The sequence below is a fragment of the Pyrus communis genome, chromosome 6 (assembly GCF_963583255.1).
Source record: "Pyrus communis chromosome 6, drPyrComm1.1, whole genome shotgun sequence".
In the NCBI taxonomy this organism is placed as follows: domain Eukaryota; kingdom Viridiplantae; phylum Streptophyta; class Magnoliopsida; order Rosales; family Rosaceae; genus Pyrus; species Pyrus communis.
This window is the reverse complement of record NC_084808.1, coordinates 8,608,537-8,626,257: the sequence shown is the minus strand read 5'-3', so window position 1 is coordinate 8,626,257 and position 17,721 is coordinate 8,608,537. Positions and strand designations below refer to the sequence as shown.

At 39.5% G+C, this 17,721-nt stretch overlaps 1 protein-coding gene across 1 annotated transcript; it reads right to left on the bottom strand.

Moving 5' to 3' along the window:
• Positions 1-1,867: 1,867 nt before the first annotated feature.
• LOC137735994 (uncharacterized) lies at positions 1,868-5,487 on the bottom strand. Its single transcript, XM_068475344.1, has 5 exons — positions 5,254-5,487; positions 3,755-4,444; positions 3,565-3,616; positions 2,597-2,799; positions 1,868-2,299 (listed from the first exon to the last, which is right to left on the bottom strand). Exons 1-5 carry the CDS (start codon positions 5,485-5,487, stop codon positions 1,868-1,870), a joined length of 1,611 nt encoding a protein of 536 aa, XP_068331445.1.
• Between the last annotated feature and the right edge of the window lie 12,234 nt (positions 5,488-17,721).

Genomic DNA, 17,721 nt, shown 5'->3' with positions numbered 1-17,721 from the left:
GGCAGAAACTAACTTAAACACAAGGGGAAAGTTCATGTAACACTTAGGGTCAAATTCAAACTTTTGGACCCTTTCTTCAACAACCAATACTTGTGAGTTCATTCTCACTTATTTCTCAACTCTTTCTTTCTTTTCACAACTTTTTCTTCTCTTTTTTTTTTCTTTCGTTTTTATTTTTTTTCCTTCTTTTTCCGTGCCCTTTTACCTTCCCCCACACTTGTTTTTCTACAAAGTGTTGATCAAAAGGTATTCCCTCTAAGTCATGCTTCACTATCCTTTAACAACAAGGGTGTGGATAGTCCTATGCTAGGCTAGGTAAGGATAATGTGGTTAACAAAGAAAATAGGCTAAACAAAGCTCAAAAGGGTTAAACCTGCAATACATATCCAAAGGGTAAGGCTTTTTGGCTTTGGTTTAACTAAACAACTTCATCTTATTGTATGTTATGCAATCAATATCATGCTTTGAATGAAATGGGCATGAGTTCAAGTATTTGGAACAATAATGATGAAAACGCATTCTAAGTAGCAACCAAGCAAAGAAATGACGAGATCATGCAACAACTTTATAAAATAAGAAATCACAGATTAATAACTCTCCAAATAACGTTTAGGCTCAAGTCTCTCAAGGTTGTAGCATTAGTTTGAGTTCCTTCCTTCAAGCATGTTACAAAAACTGATTTTTTTTTTTCTTTGTGATTACTTGTGAATTTGTAAACGACAACTACAATTAAGCATAAACCAAAGAGCAAATCAAACTTCCATCCATGTTTGTAACTTTCTTTAACAGTTATGCAATTAAAAACCAAATCCTCATCATTGTGTTGGAAGGTACCCTAAGACACAAACAAACACACAAAAACAACTCTAAAACGACTCTTTTTGGGTTTTTCAAAACTTTTTCTAAATTTTTTTTTCAAATTTTCGTATTTTTTGTTTAAGATACATGAAAACATTTCAAAACACACCAAAAACACTTAAAATCAGTGAGAAACAACTTTAGAAGTGATAGGTGAATAAATTCCACAAAATCATGCAAAAACAGCTTGTTTACCCCCCCCCCCCATACTTAAACTAAACATTGTCCTCAATGTTTCAAACAAAGATTTACACACAAACAATCAAACAACACAAACTAACAAACATAACTATCATGGCAAAGTAAAAGCAATAAAGAGAAGGGTTTAGGAATGCAAATCTGGTTGGGGATTATTGGAGAGTCCTAGGTCTTCTTTATTCAAATGCATGGGTTGCCTCCCAAGAAGCGCTTGCTTTAACATCTTCCAGCCAGACGATACCTTCTTTTAAACTTCATTGGAGCCCATGGCATGGAGTGGTATTTCCTCCACAACCTGCCCCTCAACATTCTCATAGTATGGTTTCAAACGATGCCCGTTCAACTTGAATTCTTGGTCGTTCCTTAAGCTTTGGATTTGGACTACACCATAAGGAAAAACATTAATAATAACAAAAGAACCAATCCATTTAGAATGTAACTTACCAGGAAACAAACGTAGGTGGGAGTTGAAAAGCAATATTTTCTGCCCTTTAGAGAATGTCTTGCCACGAATCATCTTGTCATGGATTGCGTTAGTTTTCTCCTTGTAAATACGAGCATTCTCATATGCTTCGTTCCTGATTTCTTCAAGTTCATTCAATTGGAGCTTCCTATGAATTCCAGCCGCATCTATGTCCAAATTGAATGTCTTGACAGCCTAATATGCTTTGTGCTCCAATTCCAAACCATAGATTAGCCAAAATAGAGACATCTCAAGTGGTGTTTTGTAAGCCGTATGATATGCCCACAATGCATCATCCAAATGCAAGCTCCAATCGTTCCGAGTTGGTCCAATGGTCTTCTCCAAAATCTACTTGATTTCTCTATTAGAAACCTCGGTTTGCCCATTTGTTTGAGGGTGGTAGGGTGTCAAAACCTTATGCTTGACATTGTACTTCGTGAACAGCACCTCAATGGTCCGATTGCAAAAATGGGAGCCTCCATGGCTTATAAACACCCTCGGTATTCCAAATCTGGAGAAAATGTTAGTTTTGATGAAATCTGCAACCACTCTAGAATCATTAGTATGGGTGGCTTTTGCTTCCACCCATTTCGAAACGTAATCAACCACAAGAAAAATATAAGTGAATCCATATGAAGAAGGAAAAGGACCCATGAAGTCAATGCCCCAAACATCAAAAATTTCAACATTGAAAATAGGGGTCTGCGGCATTTGATCCTTTGCACCAATATTGCCACTTTTTTGACAACCATCACAAGTCATACAAAAAGTTCTAGCATCCTTAAAGATAGTAGTCCAATAAAATCCACATTCTAACACCTTAAGGGTTGTGCGTTGTGTGCCAAAGTGACCCCCACATGCATAAGTGTGACATAAAGTTAAAATTGAATTAAACTCAAAATTATGCACACACCTATGAAGAATCTGATCAGAGCAACATTTCCACAAATATGGGTCATCCCACACGTAAAACCGTGCATCCTTTTTGAGTTTATCACGTTGGTGCTTATTTAGGGTGTTTGGAACTTGTTTAGTCACTAAATAATTCACCAAATTGGCATACCATGGTTCACATACCTCAATGGACAACAATTGCTCATCTGGGAATGCTTCTAGGATAGGTAAAGACTCCTCATTGTGTACCAAACGACTCAAGTGGTCAACCACCACATTTTCACTTCCTTTCTTGTCTCTAATTTCAATATCGAACTCTTGGAGGAGAAGCATCCAGCGAATTAGCCTTGGTTTGGCCTCTTTTTTGGTGAGTAAGTACTTCAACGCTGCATGGTCAGAATAAACAATAACTTTAGTGCCAATTAAATAAGAACGAAACTTATCTAAAGCAAACACAACAGCAAGAAGTTCTTTTTCAGTGGTGGAATAGTTCAATTGAGCATCATTCAAGGTCCGGGATGCATAATAGATGACATGTGGCTGCTTGTTCTTCCTTTGGCCTAAACAAGCTCCAATTGCATAATCTAAGGCATTGCACATGAACTTAAAATGAAGACTCCAATCTGGTGGAACAATGATGGGGGCCAAGGTAAGCAACTCCTTGAGGTGTTTGAAGGCCTTCTCACATTCCTTGTTGAAGTCAAATGACACTTCTCTTTTAAGGAGACAGCAAAGGGGTTGTGAAATTTTTGAAAAGTCCTTGATGAATTGCCTATAGAATCTTGCATGTCCAAGAAAAGAACGAACCTCTCTCACCGAAGTGGGAAAGGGTAAGTAGCGTACAAGATCTATTTTTGACTTATCAACCTCAATTCCCTTTTCTAAGATTATGTGACCCAAAACTATGCCTTGTTTTACCATAAAGTGACACTTTTCCCAATTTAAAACAAGGTTAGTTTCGATGCATCGTCTTAAGATTAAAGTGAGATTAGATAAGCAATCATCAAACAAATCACCAAAAACATTAAAATCATCCATAAATATCTCAATGATCTTTTCCACAAAATCTGAGAATATACTTACCATACACCTTTGAAATGTGGTTGGTTCATTGCACAAACCAAATGGCATTCGACAATAGGTAAAAGTACCAAAGGGACCTGTGAATGTGGTCTTTTCTTGGTCATCTAGAGCTATAACAATCTGATTATATCCCAAATAACCATCAAGAAAACAATAAAAAGAATGACTGGCTAACCTTTCAAGCATTTGATCAATGAATGGCAAAGGGAAGTGATCTTTCCTTGTGGTGGCGTTTAACTTCCTATAATTGATGCAAACTCTCCAACCTATTTGGATATGGGTGGGCACAAGCTCATTCTCTTTATTCTTCACCACAGTGACTCCAGATTTCTTTGGAACAACTTGGATTGGTGAAACCCAACGACTATCCGAAATTGGATAAATCACACAATCAAGTAGCTTAATAGTCTCCTTCTTCACAACTTCCATCATTGGAGGGTTGAGTCGACGTTGAGCCTCTTTAGTTGGTTTAGCCCCCTTCTCCAAAAGTATTTGATGCATGCAAGTTGTAGGACTTATCCCCTTAATGTCGGCCAAGGTCCATCCAATGGCTGCTTTGTACTCCTTTAACACTCTAATTAGTTTGTCCTCCTCCAATGCCGTGAGTGTGGATGAGATAATGACAAGCAATGTCTCGTTGTCTCCCAAGAAAACATACTTCAAATGACTTGTTAATGGTTGAAGTTCAGGGGAGGGTGTCTGTATCACTAAAAGAAGCAACTTATTAGTAGAAACGAAATCTGAAATTGGGATTGGAAGCTTACCATATTGTTGTGGCAATGATTCTAGGGCTGCCGCCATCTCAGCTACTTCTTCACCAGGGGGCATGGCATGAAATTCTTTAAGGTTGTTGTGGGTGTGGTTTACTTCTATCCCTTGGTTTTTGGGTCTCATTCCATTTGTAATGACCATTTCAAATGCATCCTTATGTAATTGTTCAAGATGTTTCTGCACCAATGAATCAATAATATCAATAGAAAAACATGAATGATCATCACTAGGTTATCTCATAGTTTTAGAAATTTGAAAGTTAATAATGTCGCCATCAAATTCCATTGTCAAAGTCCCCGTGGACACATCAATCTTGGTGCGGGCTGTTTTCATGAATGGTCTTCCAAGTAGAATCGGCAAAGTTGTGGAATGGGCTAAATCTTCCATCTCAAGCACATAGAAATTAGCCGGAAAGATTAGATGATTAACCTGCACCAAAACATTTTCGAAAACTCCTTTTGGATATGCATTAGAACGATCGGCTAATTGAATAATCACTCTATCATTTTTCAGCTCACCTAAGTTCATAGATGCATAAATTGAATATGGCATGACATTAATGGATGCACCTAAGTCTAACATGGCACGTTCAAACTTGGTATTGTCAATAACACAAGGGAAAGTAAAGCTATCTGGGTCCTTGCATTTAAGGGGCAGTTTTCGTTGCAAAACGGCTGAAACATTCTCACTTACCTTTACTACCTTTTTGTTCGAAATTCTCCTCTTTGTGGTGCAAAGTTCCTTCAGAAATTTAGCATATTTGGGAACTTATTTGATTGCATCAAGAAGTGGAATGTTGACTTACACCTTCCTAAAAGTGTCCAAAATGTCCTTTTCACTTTCATCCTTCTTGGATTGCATGAATCTACGAGAAAATGGTGCATTGGGTGGAATAGGGTTAGAAGTAATGGAATTTGGACTTACCTTGTTTGAGTGGATGGTTTAGGGTCTTTAGAAAGCTACGGCAAGGATTGCTCAATCCTTGCCGTGGCCTTATCTTGTTCTTCTTCCTCGAATTGCAGCTTCTCATCCTCTTTTTGACTTGATTTGGATGGTCTTGGGTTAGTTCCAACTTCTTTGCCACTTCCTAGTGTGATGGCTTTGGCAAATTCAAATCCTCCATTTGGATTGACAACGGTTGAACTAGGCAATCTACCTTGCTCTTCGAATTGGCCCATGAATTCCACCATTTTCCCCATTTGCTTCTCCAATTCATCCATCTTTTGGCTTGATTTTGCATTGCTTGGGTTTGATTTTGTACTCCCTGCGCCGAAGTGGTTAATAATTAAACAATTTGATCATTATCCATGGACGAACCTATTTTTGGTTGGGCAGATCGTGGTTGGGGTTGAGTAGGTGCGTATGGCCTTGGAAACATCCCAGAGGGTGGTGGACGAAATCCTCCTTGCTGTTGAGGTTGTTGAGGCTCCCTCCACTTTATGTTTGGATGATCTTTCCACCCTAGATTGTAAGTGTTGGCGAATGGGTCATATTTGGGCTGATTGTGGCCTTGAAATCCCACGACATTAACACTTTCCCACCCTCCATTCTCAATCAATTGAGGGCATTGCTTAGAGGTGTGTCCTTGCATGGTGCACACGCCATATACACTTGGTTTTTGCACTTTGGATCCATCAACAACCTATGGCATACGAACAATGAGATTAGCCAATTAACATTGAATTTCAGAAATTGCACTTACCTCATTCACTTGTGGTTGCTACCGTGGGATATCCCTTTGTCCAACTCCCTCGTATTGTTGCGCATTCGAGGCTCGATTTACAATTAAGGTTTTGGCATTAATTGGTGTTTTTTCAACCAAAGCTCCTCCCGCTAATGCACCTAGCATTTGTCTCTCAATTGGAAGAAATCTTTCATAGAAATATTGAATTAGAAGCTCTTCTTTCATTTGATGTTGAGGGCATGATGCAACTAGAGTCTTGAAACGCTCATAATACACTGGGGAGGACTCTCCTTGGTTTTGTTGAATGCCACTAATTTTCTTCCTCAAAAGAATGACTCTTGAAGTGGGGAAGAATTTCTCTAAGAAAGCTCTCTTCGTGCTTTCCCAAGATGTGACTGTTTCAGGTGCCAATTCGTACAACCAATCTTTAGCCTTTTCCAAAAAAGAGAATGGAAAAGCTTTCATCTTCAAAATGTTGCCATCCACATTGATTGGGGTCATGCTTGAACACACCACTTCAAATTCCTTCAAATGCTTGTTTGGATCCTCCATGGACAGCCCATGGTACTTGGGAATATGATGTAGCAAACTAGACTTCAACTCGAACTCATTGGTCTTATCTTGAGTTGCCCTTGGATATTGAATGCATAGGGGTATGGCATTGTCCAATCCCAAGGCTAAAAGCTCCTTGATTGTTTGATTGTTCGCTGCCATGACTTGTTCTTCGTCTGATTCCCTTGTCGTGATCTCCTTTTCCTCTTCTAGTTCTTGTTCTTCAAGTTCGGGTTCAGGGCTAAGTAGATTAGATTCTTCTTGATGCCTCTTCCTTCTCAAAGTCCACTCAAAATCGTTGTCAAAGTCCAAGATATTTACACGAACAGGCTGAGAGCTTTGAGTCATAAACTAGTACCTAAAACCAAGAAAACAAAACAAAGTCAGAAACTAAATTAAAAGACACGAAAAAGAAACAAAAAGAAAAAACGGGGGATTAGCAAAGTTGCTAATCCCCGGCAATGGTGCCAAAAATTGGATGTATTGTATAATAGGACTCAAATTAAACCCTCTTATTGACAATTGTAGTAAAGATGTAAGTAGGGATCATTCTAGGCCGGGGATTAGGAGGGATTGCTAATCTATTTTAAACTGAATTAAAAACACAAAACTAAACTTAAAAACAGAAAAATAGACTCTAAAACTCTTAACTAGACTTATATGACTCAAAATAAGCTAAACAAACTCAAAACTGCACAAAACAATAAAAAAGACTCAAAATAGACACTAGGACTTACTTTGGACGAAAATTGAATTGATTATGACTCAAAACACTCAAAAACACAAACTAGGATAGATTTTAACTAGTTTGACACATAAAGTAAAAGGGGATTTGGGTTTTTGACGAATTTAAAGTAAAAACAAGCAAATTGCAGAAACTACGTAAAGGAATGCAAATTGGGGTGAATTGATGGGTTATAAGCTAGCTTGAGGATCCTTCTCCACACATGACATATATGCACAAAAATTGATTTCTAGTTACTTTTTCATTGAATTGTGAATCTCAATGCCCCAAATTAACCATGTCATCACTAATTAACCCTCAGATTTTCCTTAAATCATTGAATTCCATAGACAATGCGTCGGCAACCAAATTATTCTTCCCAAGTTCCTTACATGAACTGCATAAAAGAGACACAAGTAAAGATCATTAAGCTTTTTGAAAATCATAAGCATTGACAAGGCATTCGTAACTATGACATCATGATACTCATGCCAGGAATTTAACTTAACACGATCGTGACCAGCGACCTCCACTACTTATGAATATAAATTCATAACAATTATGTGAAACTCCCTTATTCTAGCATCAAATTCATGTATGCAAACTAAGTAGGCCTCCTTAATCAACATACAAGAATAAGTTCTGAATCAAATAGTTAAGTAAATTGCATCCACGATTCACAAAACTATAATTGGAATTAATCAACTCATATTGCATATATAATCATGGTTTCAAAATCTCCTCTAGCTAAAACGAGTTTAGCCTCTCATGTTCACAACAAAACAAAGAAAACTTAAATTAAACATTGAGAACTAAGATAAATTACACCTAAGAACATTCCAATAATCCAAACTTTGAAAGGCACAGCTCCAAGGGGTTCTCCTCTCCTTCTTCCTTGCAAGGCTACGGCACAAGGTGGTTATGTATGAAATTAGGTTGTGGTGTGTTATGGAAGGGTGGTGCGGCTGTGTGATGGATGATGGCTGAATGGTTCAATGTATGGGTGAACGAATCCCCTTATTTGTGCGGCAAAATATGTAAAACAAAGGAGGAAAGGGCAAGGCATTAATTACATGTTTTGGGAAAGATTTGGACCCCAAATCCTCAAGGAAAAAGGGTAATTAAAGTCAGAATCCCCGAGAGAAGAGGATAGGAAAGTTGCGGCAAGGGCTAGGAAAAGGGGAAAGGGGATGCCTTGCACGACAAAGGAAAGGAAAAGGGGGAATTGTGCAGCATCCCTCTAGGAAAAGGATTAGGCCTTCTAGAACATATATATAAGTGTCCTAAATTAATTAGGGACCCTCTTTGGCAGCTGGAACTTAGGTAGGAAAAGATTAGAAAAACAAAGTCAAAATAAGGAAGTTTGACTCATGTTTCCTTCTTTGTAGCTGATTCCTTTTCTTCCAAGTCTTGAATTAATTTCTTCCATTTCTTTAGTAGATTCTTAGCCTTTCTTGAACTTCAATTTCATCCATCCACCTTGCTCTAAGCATGTGCTAACCATTCCAAGCCTAAAACTGCTCCAAATTGCTCCAAATTGCACTTTCTTGCCACTTTAGCCAATTGGGCCTACAAACACACGAAAATAGCTAAAAATACTAAAATAACTAGGAACTAACAACATAAAAGCAAGAAAACAAGCTAACTAAGTTGCATAAATATGCTCCTATCAATCTCTGCCTACAAAGCCACAATACACTTATCCTCGTTATGCTTAACAGAGGCCCTTACGCCGCTGTCTACGTATAGACACGTCCATGGAGAACTCATCTCCCAACACCCAACCATAGGCTATTCATCAATGATGGTTTACGCCATTCTTCCTTAGAACTACATCGTGGTTTGATTCTCTTTCTTAGAGATATGTAGGCTATCCTTTCCGAATTCAACAACACCTATCAATCAACCATATTCTCCCTTCATTGGTGATCATGGACAATTCCAACCTGGTTCTCGCCTTCATCTGTGAATGTGCACAAATTTGGTTCCAACAGGTCTACACTTGATGAGTATTCTGGACATTACAAGCTAAGCGTCCACTCACAGCTAGGCTCGCAAGGAGATCATCTTACGAAGCGTTGAAGAAGACAACAACATGACGGACGGAGGGAAGTAAGAGAGTAGTCCAAATCGAGTTCAATAAGTAGCCCACACTAAGCAAGACATCGAGCAACTCGCTCACCAACCATATATGAACCACGTGCACCGCAATGGCGGTACAGATGAACATGACAAGCGGAAAAGTAGCACAGGTTAGTAAGTCAACACCAAGGGTAGCCAGAGGCTCTACTGCCCAAACAGAGGCAAATCTAGAAAGAAGTATAAAGGCTCGTAACAAAGCAGCTGCATGGATTCTAACCCATTAAAATCATGACAATGCCCTTCAAAGAGAAGTGGCTAACATGAGCAGGTTATCGTTCACGGAAGAGATCAGGCAGACGGAACCACCGTAAAAGTTTAGCTTGCCATATTTCACCCTTTTCAAGGGAGACCAAGATCAAGATAAGCACCTCAACCACTACTGTAGCACCATGATCTTTTATAGTAACAATGACGGTTTCGTATGCAAGATTTTCGCCACAACATTCGAAGGTAAGGCGCAAGGCTAATTTCACACCCTATCGTTGTGCTCAATCCAGGACTTCGATGAACTTTCCTTGGTTTTCACTAAAGAATATTCATCATACTTCTCAATCAAGAAAAAATGTGACTACCTTTTCAACATAAAGAAGGATCCAAATGAGTCGTTTTACACGTATATCAAGAGGTTCAGGGTAGAGAATTCAAGTCAAATGCGATGATACCATTGCAAGCTCAGCTTTTAGGATAGGGTTCCCAGCAGATCAACCCCTCTTGAAAGAGCTAATCATGGGCAAGGACTTAATCCTGATACTCTTATGCTTTAGCAAAAAAACACACACTCTGGGATGAAGCCAAGAGCACCTAGAAGCCACTTGAGCAACCATGGAAAAACTCAGAGGCAGCTCAGAAAAAGAGTGAGCGAGAAGTAGCTCAATGAAAAACACAAGCTAGGAAGCAAGCACAATGGCCTATCCCCGACGAAAGAAGGCTCATCTCCTACGTTCTCAGTATTGATTAACCATATTCTCCGTAAACTTAAGAGCAAACCATTGTTCAAGATGCCACAACCTATGAAGGGAGATATTCCAAGATGGGCCAGTCGAAGTTTTGTGCATTTCGTAGGAGTCTGATGCATACAACCAATGACTACCTTACTTGGATAAGGTATCTTGAGAAGCACATGAAGGAAAGCAAATGTGACAAGTATCTGGACAAGCCAACAGAGTTGCCGAGGTGAGGCGTAGACACCGATGCTGAACCCCCCAACTAAGACAATACGAATCAACGACATCTTTATCGATTTTAAGCATCTGGGCTCACCAACAATTCCAAAAAAGGAGGATCGAGCAAGCGAGATCGGTCTTCTAGGTTCAAGCTGTAGATGTTCTACCTAGACCAATCATCAGCTTCACCAAGTAGGACGTCACGGGAGTAAACTTTCCCCATGATGATGCCTTGGTGATATTTGTTCAACTGGCCCACACCATAATTGCCAGAATTATGGTGGATGATGGCAACACAGTCAACATTCTACAACTATCAGTGATTCTAAAAATGGGCCTGGAGAACACAATCAGACGAAAAACAAAGGTCTTGATCAAATTCAACGGACTTACCTCAACTGCTAGTGGCAATATCACACTCAACGTAAGAAATCCTTTAATTATCTCATCGCAGACCTTCATGATTGTTAGCAACTTGTCTCCCTATAACGAGATTTTGTGACCTCAATTGAGTATCAAAAGATCCAATTCATCCAGGGATAAGCATTCGAAGAAATCAAGTCTGGCCAGGTTATGTCTCGATGATGCACTGTACAAGTTCTTAAGGAGACAAAAAAAAAGTCTTTTACCCCATCAGTAGTAGCTAAAGTATAGAAAGACAACTCTACCTCCACCAAATAGCAATTACACCAGATGAATCAAGAAGATAGCGTCAACATTGATGTGACAGCGGGCGAGACAAGATAGAAACCCGAAGAAGATGCCGATTACATCATTCTTTTCTTCTAATAGTCGAGAAGACGGTTAGGATAGGCTCATGTCTAAGCACGAGGAAATGAGGAATTCAAGGCTTTTCTTAGGGAAAACGATGACATTTTCACGTGGTCACCTTCTAACATGTTCGTCATCAATCCAGCGATAGCTTACCACAAGCTGCATGTTGACCTTACTGCCAAACCAGTGACTCATAAAAAATAATATTTCGCATACAAACGAGTGATGATCATTAAAGTGGGAGATTGACAAGCTACTAGAGGCCAGATTCATTGAAAAAGTGGCGCACTTAGCATGGCTGACCAATGTTGTGCTACTGATGAAAAAAGAAAAAGGCTAATGGAGAGTATGCATTCATTACATCGACCTCAAGAAGGCGTACCCTAAAGATAATTACCCGGTTCCTGAAATTAACCTATTCGTTAACTCAAATTCTGGGAACCAGCTGCTCAGCTTCTTGGATACATACTCAAGCTATAATAAAATTGACATGCACGAGCTTGACAAGGAGAAAATCGTTATAGAGTTAGGCACCAACTACTACAAAGTCATGCCTTTCAACCTTAAGAATGCAGACACTACTTATCCATGGCTGGTAAACATGATGTTCAAGAAGCAGATCAGAGTAACCATAGAGGCCTCTGTTACATCCTATTCTTTAAAATATTATATTTTATTCCCAAGACTTATAAAATGGCTATTTTACCCATGAATGGGTGTCTTATTTAATTATCAAGCCTCGACTTGAGATCCAATTTCTTATACTTTCTTGGGTTTTCCTACCACTTTCATGTACGTGAATGTGAAATCAAAAATGAAATTTAATTCGAATCCTAGAGGGCTAAATTGAAATAATTGGAACTGAGAAAGGAAATTTGGTAATTTCACTTAAAATTGTTTAGTGGGTTTCACCCCACTCCGTCTCTCTTTCCCTCATTTTCTAAAACACTCTCTCTCTAACTTTCTATTATCTCTCTATCTCTCCCTACACTATCCCTTCAACTGCAACCAAAATCAACCTCCAAAATCGCATACTTTGAGTCTCTAGGACATAAGAATCCCAACCCTACCATTACATGCACTATTGGAGCACCATGAGGTGCTCTGCCATTAATGCCAAGAGCTTCAAAGCTCTAAACTCGAACCCAGGTGAGATTTCTAGGAAATCTTTAATGACTTGCTTTTATCTTGCTGAAATGGTGTTTTCCTACTAAATTTAACTCAAAATCATGGGTTTTTAACCCTACATGTTCCTCTATACGTGTATCTCGTCATCGGTTATCTTGTCCGAGCAAACTCCTGCAAGTTTGTGGCTGGTGGTGCCCAAATTTGCTTGGAACCAATTCCAGGTAATTAAATACTCCCTTGCATATGTGTTTAGCTAGGAAAAACTTAGTGATTCTAACATGCATGCTCTCTATTCTTCATTTCCAAAATCCGATGAAGAACTCCAACAAGTTTCCATCGAATCTCAGGTGGGTTCGACTCTCATTTGCCCTATTCCATGTTTGGGTAAGTTTATATTAGTTTTTGTTCATGTTAGGATGAAAATCCGTTGAATTTGATTTGAAAAACCAAACTTGACTGTGTTCTACATTTATGCACTTTATGGCGACTGTCAATGACTATCTCCATTGGATTTAACGGCGACGTCAACTGTGTCATTAAGTTTAACGGCATATTCTCCTCCAACAAATATATTCCATTGGCTCTGTTAACTCTCTCCGACAACGTCACGTGGCACCGACAACCTCTTAGGATGTTACGAGAATAAGGAGAACCCTGATGGTGACGAGTAGGCTTAGCAGTGAAGCATCCATCTTTTGGACTTAGGGTGATGATTCCTTTGCTGCAGTTTATGCTAGTTTGTAAAATTGTATGATCATACTTTTGATTATACATGGCACTACACCCTTATGTGTTTGCAGTATGTGAAACTTCTAGCTGCTCTGATGTGATGTGATAATAATGGGATCTTATCCCTAGAATTATGTCCCCAAGTGGGGAGGTTGATAAGTGAACTTTGTAGTAGCTTTGGATTTTATCAATAATGAATGTTTTGTTCAAATTCTTGTAAATCATAAATATCTTACTATGGCTTATGTCATTGAGTTGGCTTGTAATGTCATATCCCGATTGGGCCATATGGTCAATTTAGTGACGGCAAGCAGCGGTTAGACCACATAAAAAAACTTGGGAGAGACATTCAACATCCTCAAGGTGTACAAAATGGAGCTCAATCTCCCCAAATGCCAAATGCATATTCGGAGTCCCCTCAAGACAATTCTTAGGGTACCTGGCAACCCAGAGAGGAATCCAGGCATATCCAACTCTAAGGCAAATAAAAAAGATCCTGGATATGAACTCCCCCACTACTCTGAAAGAGATCCAAAGTCTGACCGGATGAGCAGTGGCACTCAACCCTTTCCTCTAAGACTTAAAGAAGTACATAATATCATCTACCCTACTATCTAAGCCAGAAGCAACAGAGGACCTATATATTTATCTGGAGGTATTTGAAGTAACAGTAAGCTCTGCCCTCAAACGAAAAGAGTTGGGGGCACATCTGTCTATATTCTACATTTGGAAAAGCTAATTTTGGCGTTAATTGTTGTAAGTCGAAAGTTTAGACCCTACATTTTAAGGACATTCGGTCATTGTCATGACACAATACCCTCTACAATCAGTCTTGTAGTCCATACATTTCTCAACGAGTGACGAAATGGGAGTTGGAACTTGGCTAATATGGTTAGTCTCCGCACGGCGATAAAGGCCCATGCATTATTAGACGTCATAGTAGAATTTACCACTAACCTGAATGACGCAGCGACTCAGCCCAGGAATGCAGAAGATATCTGGCGATTATACGTCGATAATTCATCTACCTACCTGGGCTCGAGAACAGGTCTAATTTTCACTACCTCAGACAATTAGATGCTCAAGCAAGCAATCATTTTAAGCTTCAAAGCACCAAACAATAAAGAAGAGTATGAAGCCTTACTAACAGGTCTTTAATTGGCGAAGGACCTAGCGGTGAAGAAGCTCGCGATCTATTTTGATTCCCAATTGATCACTAACTAAGCCTCAAGGAAATAAGCAGCAAAACATCCAAGGACAACACTATATTTAGGTGAAGGTATAAGATCAGCTAGTGACATTCTAGATGTACAATCTCATTAGGTTCCATGAGTTGAAAATGCCTATGCAAACGCATTGGCAGACCTAGGCTTTACCCTAAATCATCAGCTTAAATGCTACATCCAATCCAGTACTTGGAAAAGCTGAGCATAGATACGGAACCAACAGTCGAAGAAGCGTAGATCAACAGCCCGAGTTAGCAAGATTCTACTTGGTCCATGGAATGCTCCATACAAATAAATTATAGTCAAGATAGCTCCAAACGAAGGCAGGATGCTACTACATGTAGAACAGCATGTTTGTTCTCAAATCCCTCTTAATACCATATCTTTATTGCCTGGTGCCTCCCAACGATCTAAAGATTCTTAGCCCAATCCATGAAGGGGTTTGTGGAAACCACTCAGAAAACCGTTCCCTGGCACAAAAAGCTCTTAACGCGGACTACTATTGGGCAACTATGCACCAAAATGCTAATGAGTATGTTCAAAGGTGCGACAATTACCAGTGTTTCAAGCCCGTGTCCACATTTCCGATCAGCAAACTTCACCTAGACGAGCACATGGCCATTCATGCAGTGGCCGATCGACCTAATAGAACCAATGCCCCCTACTACTAGAGGTAAAGGCATAATGATCGTAGCAACCAACTACATTACAAAATAAGTCGAAGTCGAACCCATAACCACAACCACCCAGACAAATATAGAGCGCTTCATATGAAGGAACATATATGTCGCTTCGACATCCCTCATTCCATCATCATAGACAATGGCCCGTAATTCATAGGCAAAGACTTGGCGAAGTTCTTCCAGAAATATGGCATCAAACAGCATATGTCCACCCCCAGGTATCCCTAAGGAAATAGGCAAGCTGTGGCATCCAACAAGACAATCCTTGACTGCCTCAAGAAGTCCCTCTCCAAAAAAAAGGGGAAAGTAGACATACAAGCTCCCTAGTGTTCTTTAGGCATATCGCATCACCAAACGACGAGCAACTGGGGAAACTCCTTTCACCAAGCCATAGCTACATTGTACTACCAAGCACCAAGCATAATGGAAAGAAGATGGCCACAAAGTTAGACTTGGGAAAGGAAGAGTGTGAGGAGGTTATAACCCGTATTATAGCCTACCAGCAGCACCTCATCTCCAACTACATCAGGAGGGCAAAGATCGGCAATTCCAGCTAAGAAACTTAGTCCTCATAAAAGCCTTCATCACTGCCTAGTGAGAAAGCTTGGAAAAGATGGATCCCATATAGGAAGGTCTGTACAAGATCAGTTAAGTAGCCCGAAAAGGGAATCTACACCCTCATCATTATGAACGATAAAGAGATTGAAAAGCAACGGAATTCTGACAGCATGAAAAAGTACTATATGTGATCTCCCATCTCTCCTTGAACCCTGTTCAAGACAAATAAATTTCAAAGTCTCAAGCAGCTCGACAAACAAAACCTCGCATACAGAGGATTATCCAGTTGTTATACAATTTCTATGTTCTAGCAAAGTTAATACATTTCTCTATTCTCAGTGAAGATTGAAGAAATTATTCACAAGCATAGGTCAACTGCATGTTCACAAAAACTAACGGCTCCTGCTCTCGTAAAAGACGCGCCTACCCTTGTAGACATCGTATATACTTTCTTGCTTGGAGAGGGTAAACTACTCTAGAAAATCCAAATGCAGACGGGTTTCGACTACCTCAATTTCACTGAAAGTGCACGATAACTTGAGTCAGACACTCCTAGAATCGGCCATGATAGGTTTTTCTCAAAGTCTTAGCCAACTGAAAGATTTAATTACACGGGAGCTAGGGTGTCTTCCAGAAGAGACACTAAGTGCAAGATCCCTAGCCATGAAAAATTCACATGATAACACGCCTATTGTGCGATCGGTGTGTAGTCTTCATGATCATAATTTGACTCATAAAATGTGCAATACTAGTCACATAACCTACGGAATCGGTTACTTAATGTGCAAAGGATAGCTGCCCATGATATTCAACTGCTGTTGCACACTTATGGTGAAATCAACTAGCAAGTTTCATGTCCCATAAATCTTGTTTGAGTTGTAATCCTGCACATAGCTCAAAAGATTAAGGAATTGACACCTTAGAAGGCTAAGGCTTATCTAAAGGCCAGGGCTATTGCCTTAAGCGGCCACGCGGGTTCATCTTCTTCTGTAAGTATGACGCCCAGCTGACAACCCTACGACTAGCATCTTTATGAAATCTATAAGCCGAAAGTTACACCCTTTATGGCTATATGGACTCGTCTGTTTATTTAAAACTCAGCGCATTCAGCTAAAGGCTTATGGCTAAAAGTTTTGCAAGTAGCAAAGCCAAAGTTCACGACTATGGTAGTTACGCAGATTCGTCTATTTTTATAAAAGCAATGCCTCTGGCTGCTGACTTTACAAGTTAAAAATTTCGCAAATCGCCTTGAGCAGGCAAGGCTCCAGGAGCCGTCACGCGGTAATGTTTTGCCAAAAACAAGGTGAAATTGCGAAGATGAAATAAAGTAAAGAAAATAGTTTATTAAATTTCTAGCAAAGTAAGAAACTTGGTCAAAGGCCAACAAAGTTGAAATAAAGCAAAGCAAAAGGAAAAGAAGAAAATTCCTAAGTCTAATCAAGAAGACTACTCATCAGGAGCTCGGATGATCACTAGATCCTCAAGTGCCATGCCTTCAGCAATTGCAGTACCCTCGGTAACTGCAACTCTGACTGCTTCATTTACAATCACCCTTGCCTGGGCAGACTAACCTTCAGCTACTCCACCAAAGGCAACCTCAAATGAGAAGTCAAGCAGATCCTCTAAAAAATGGAGTAAGTTTGGAAGTCCTTTCCAAAAAAACTCATAATCTGACAGCCTACCCTGGAGATGGTCTACATAGCCGAGCTTGTAGAAATCAACCTGACATGAAGCAAGTGTAACTTTGTGTCCGACTTCTCATTCTTCAGCTACTTATTCTCTTCAACCAGACCAGTGTAAGCATCTTAAGCTTATCCAATTCTTTCTTTAGGTTCTCACTAGCAGACAGTGCACCCACTTCCTTGGACTTAAGCTTACTGGCAACCTTCTGGAGGCGATTCACACCATCATGCGTGGGAATTGTTGGAAATGTGCCCTAAATCCAATCATATGATGATACTTTATAAACATTTCACATGTTAAACTAAACTAGTTTAATATAAAGGGAAAGATTATTGTTTAAAGTTGTCTCGTATAAATGGTATACACTTAAACAATAAGCCCAAGGAATATGTCATTATAATAATGTGA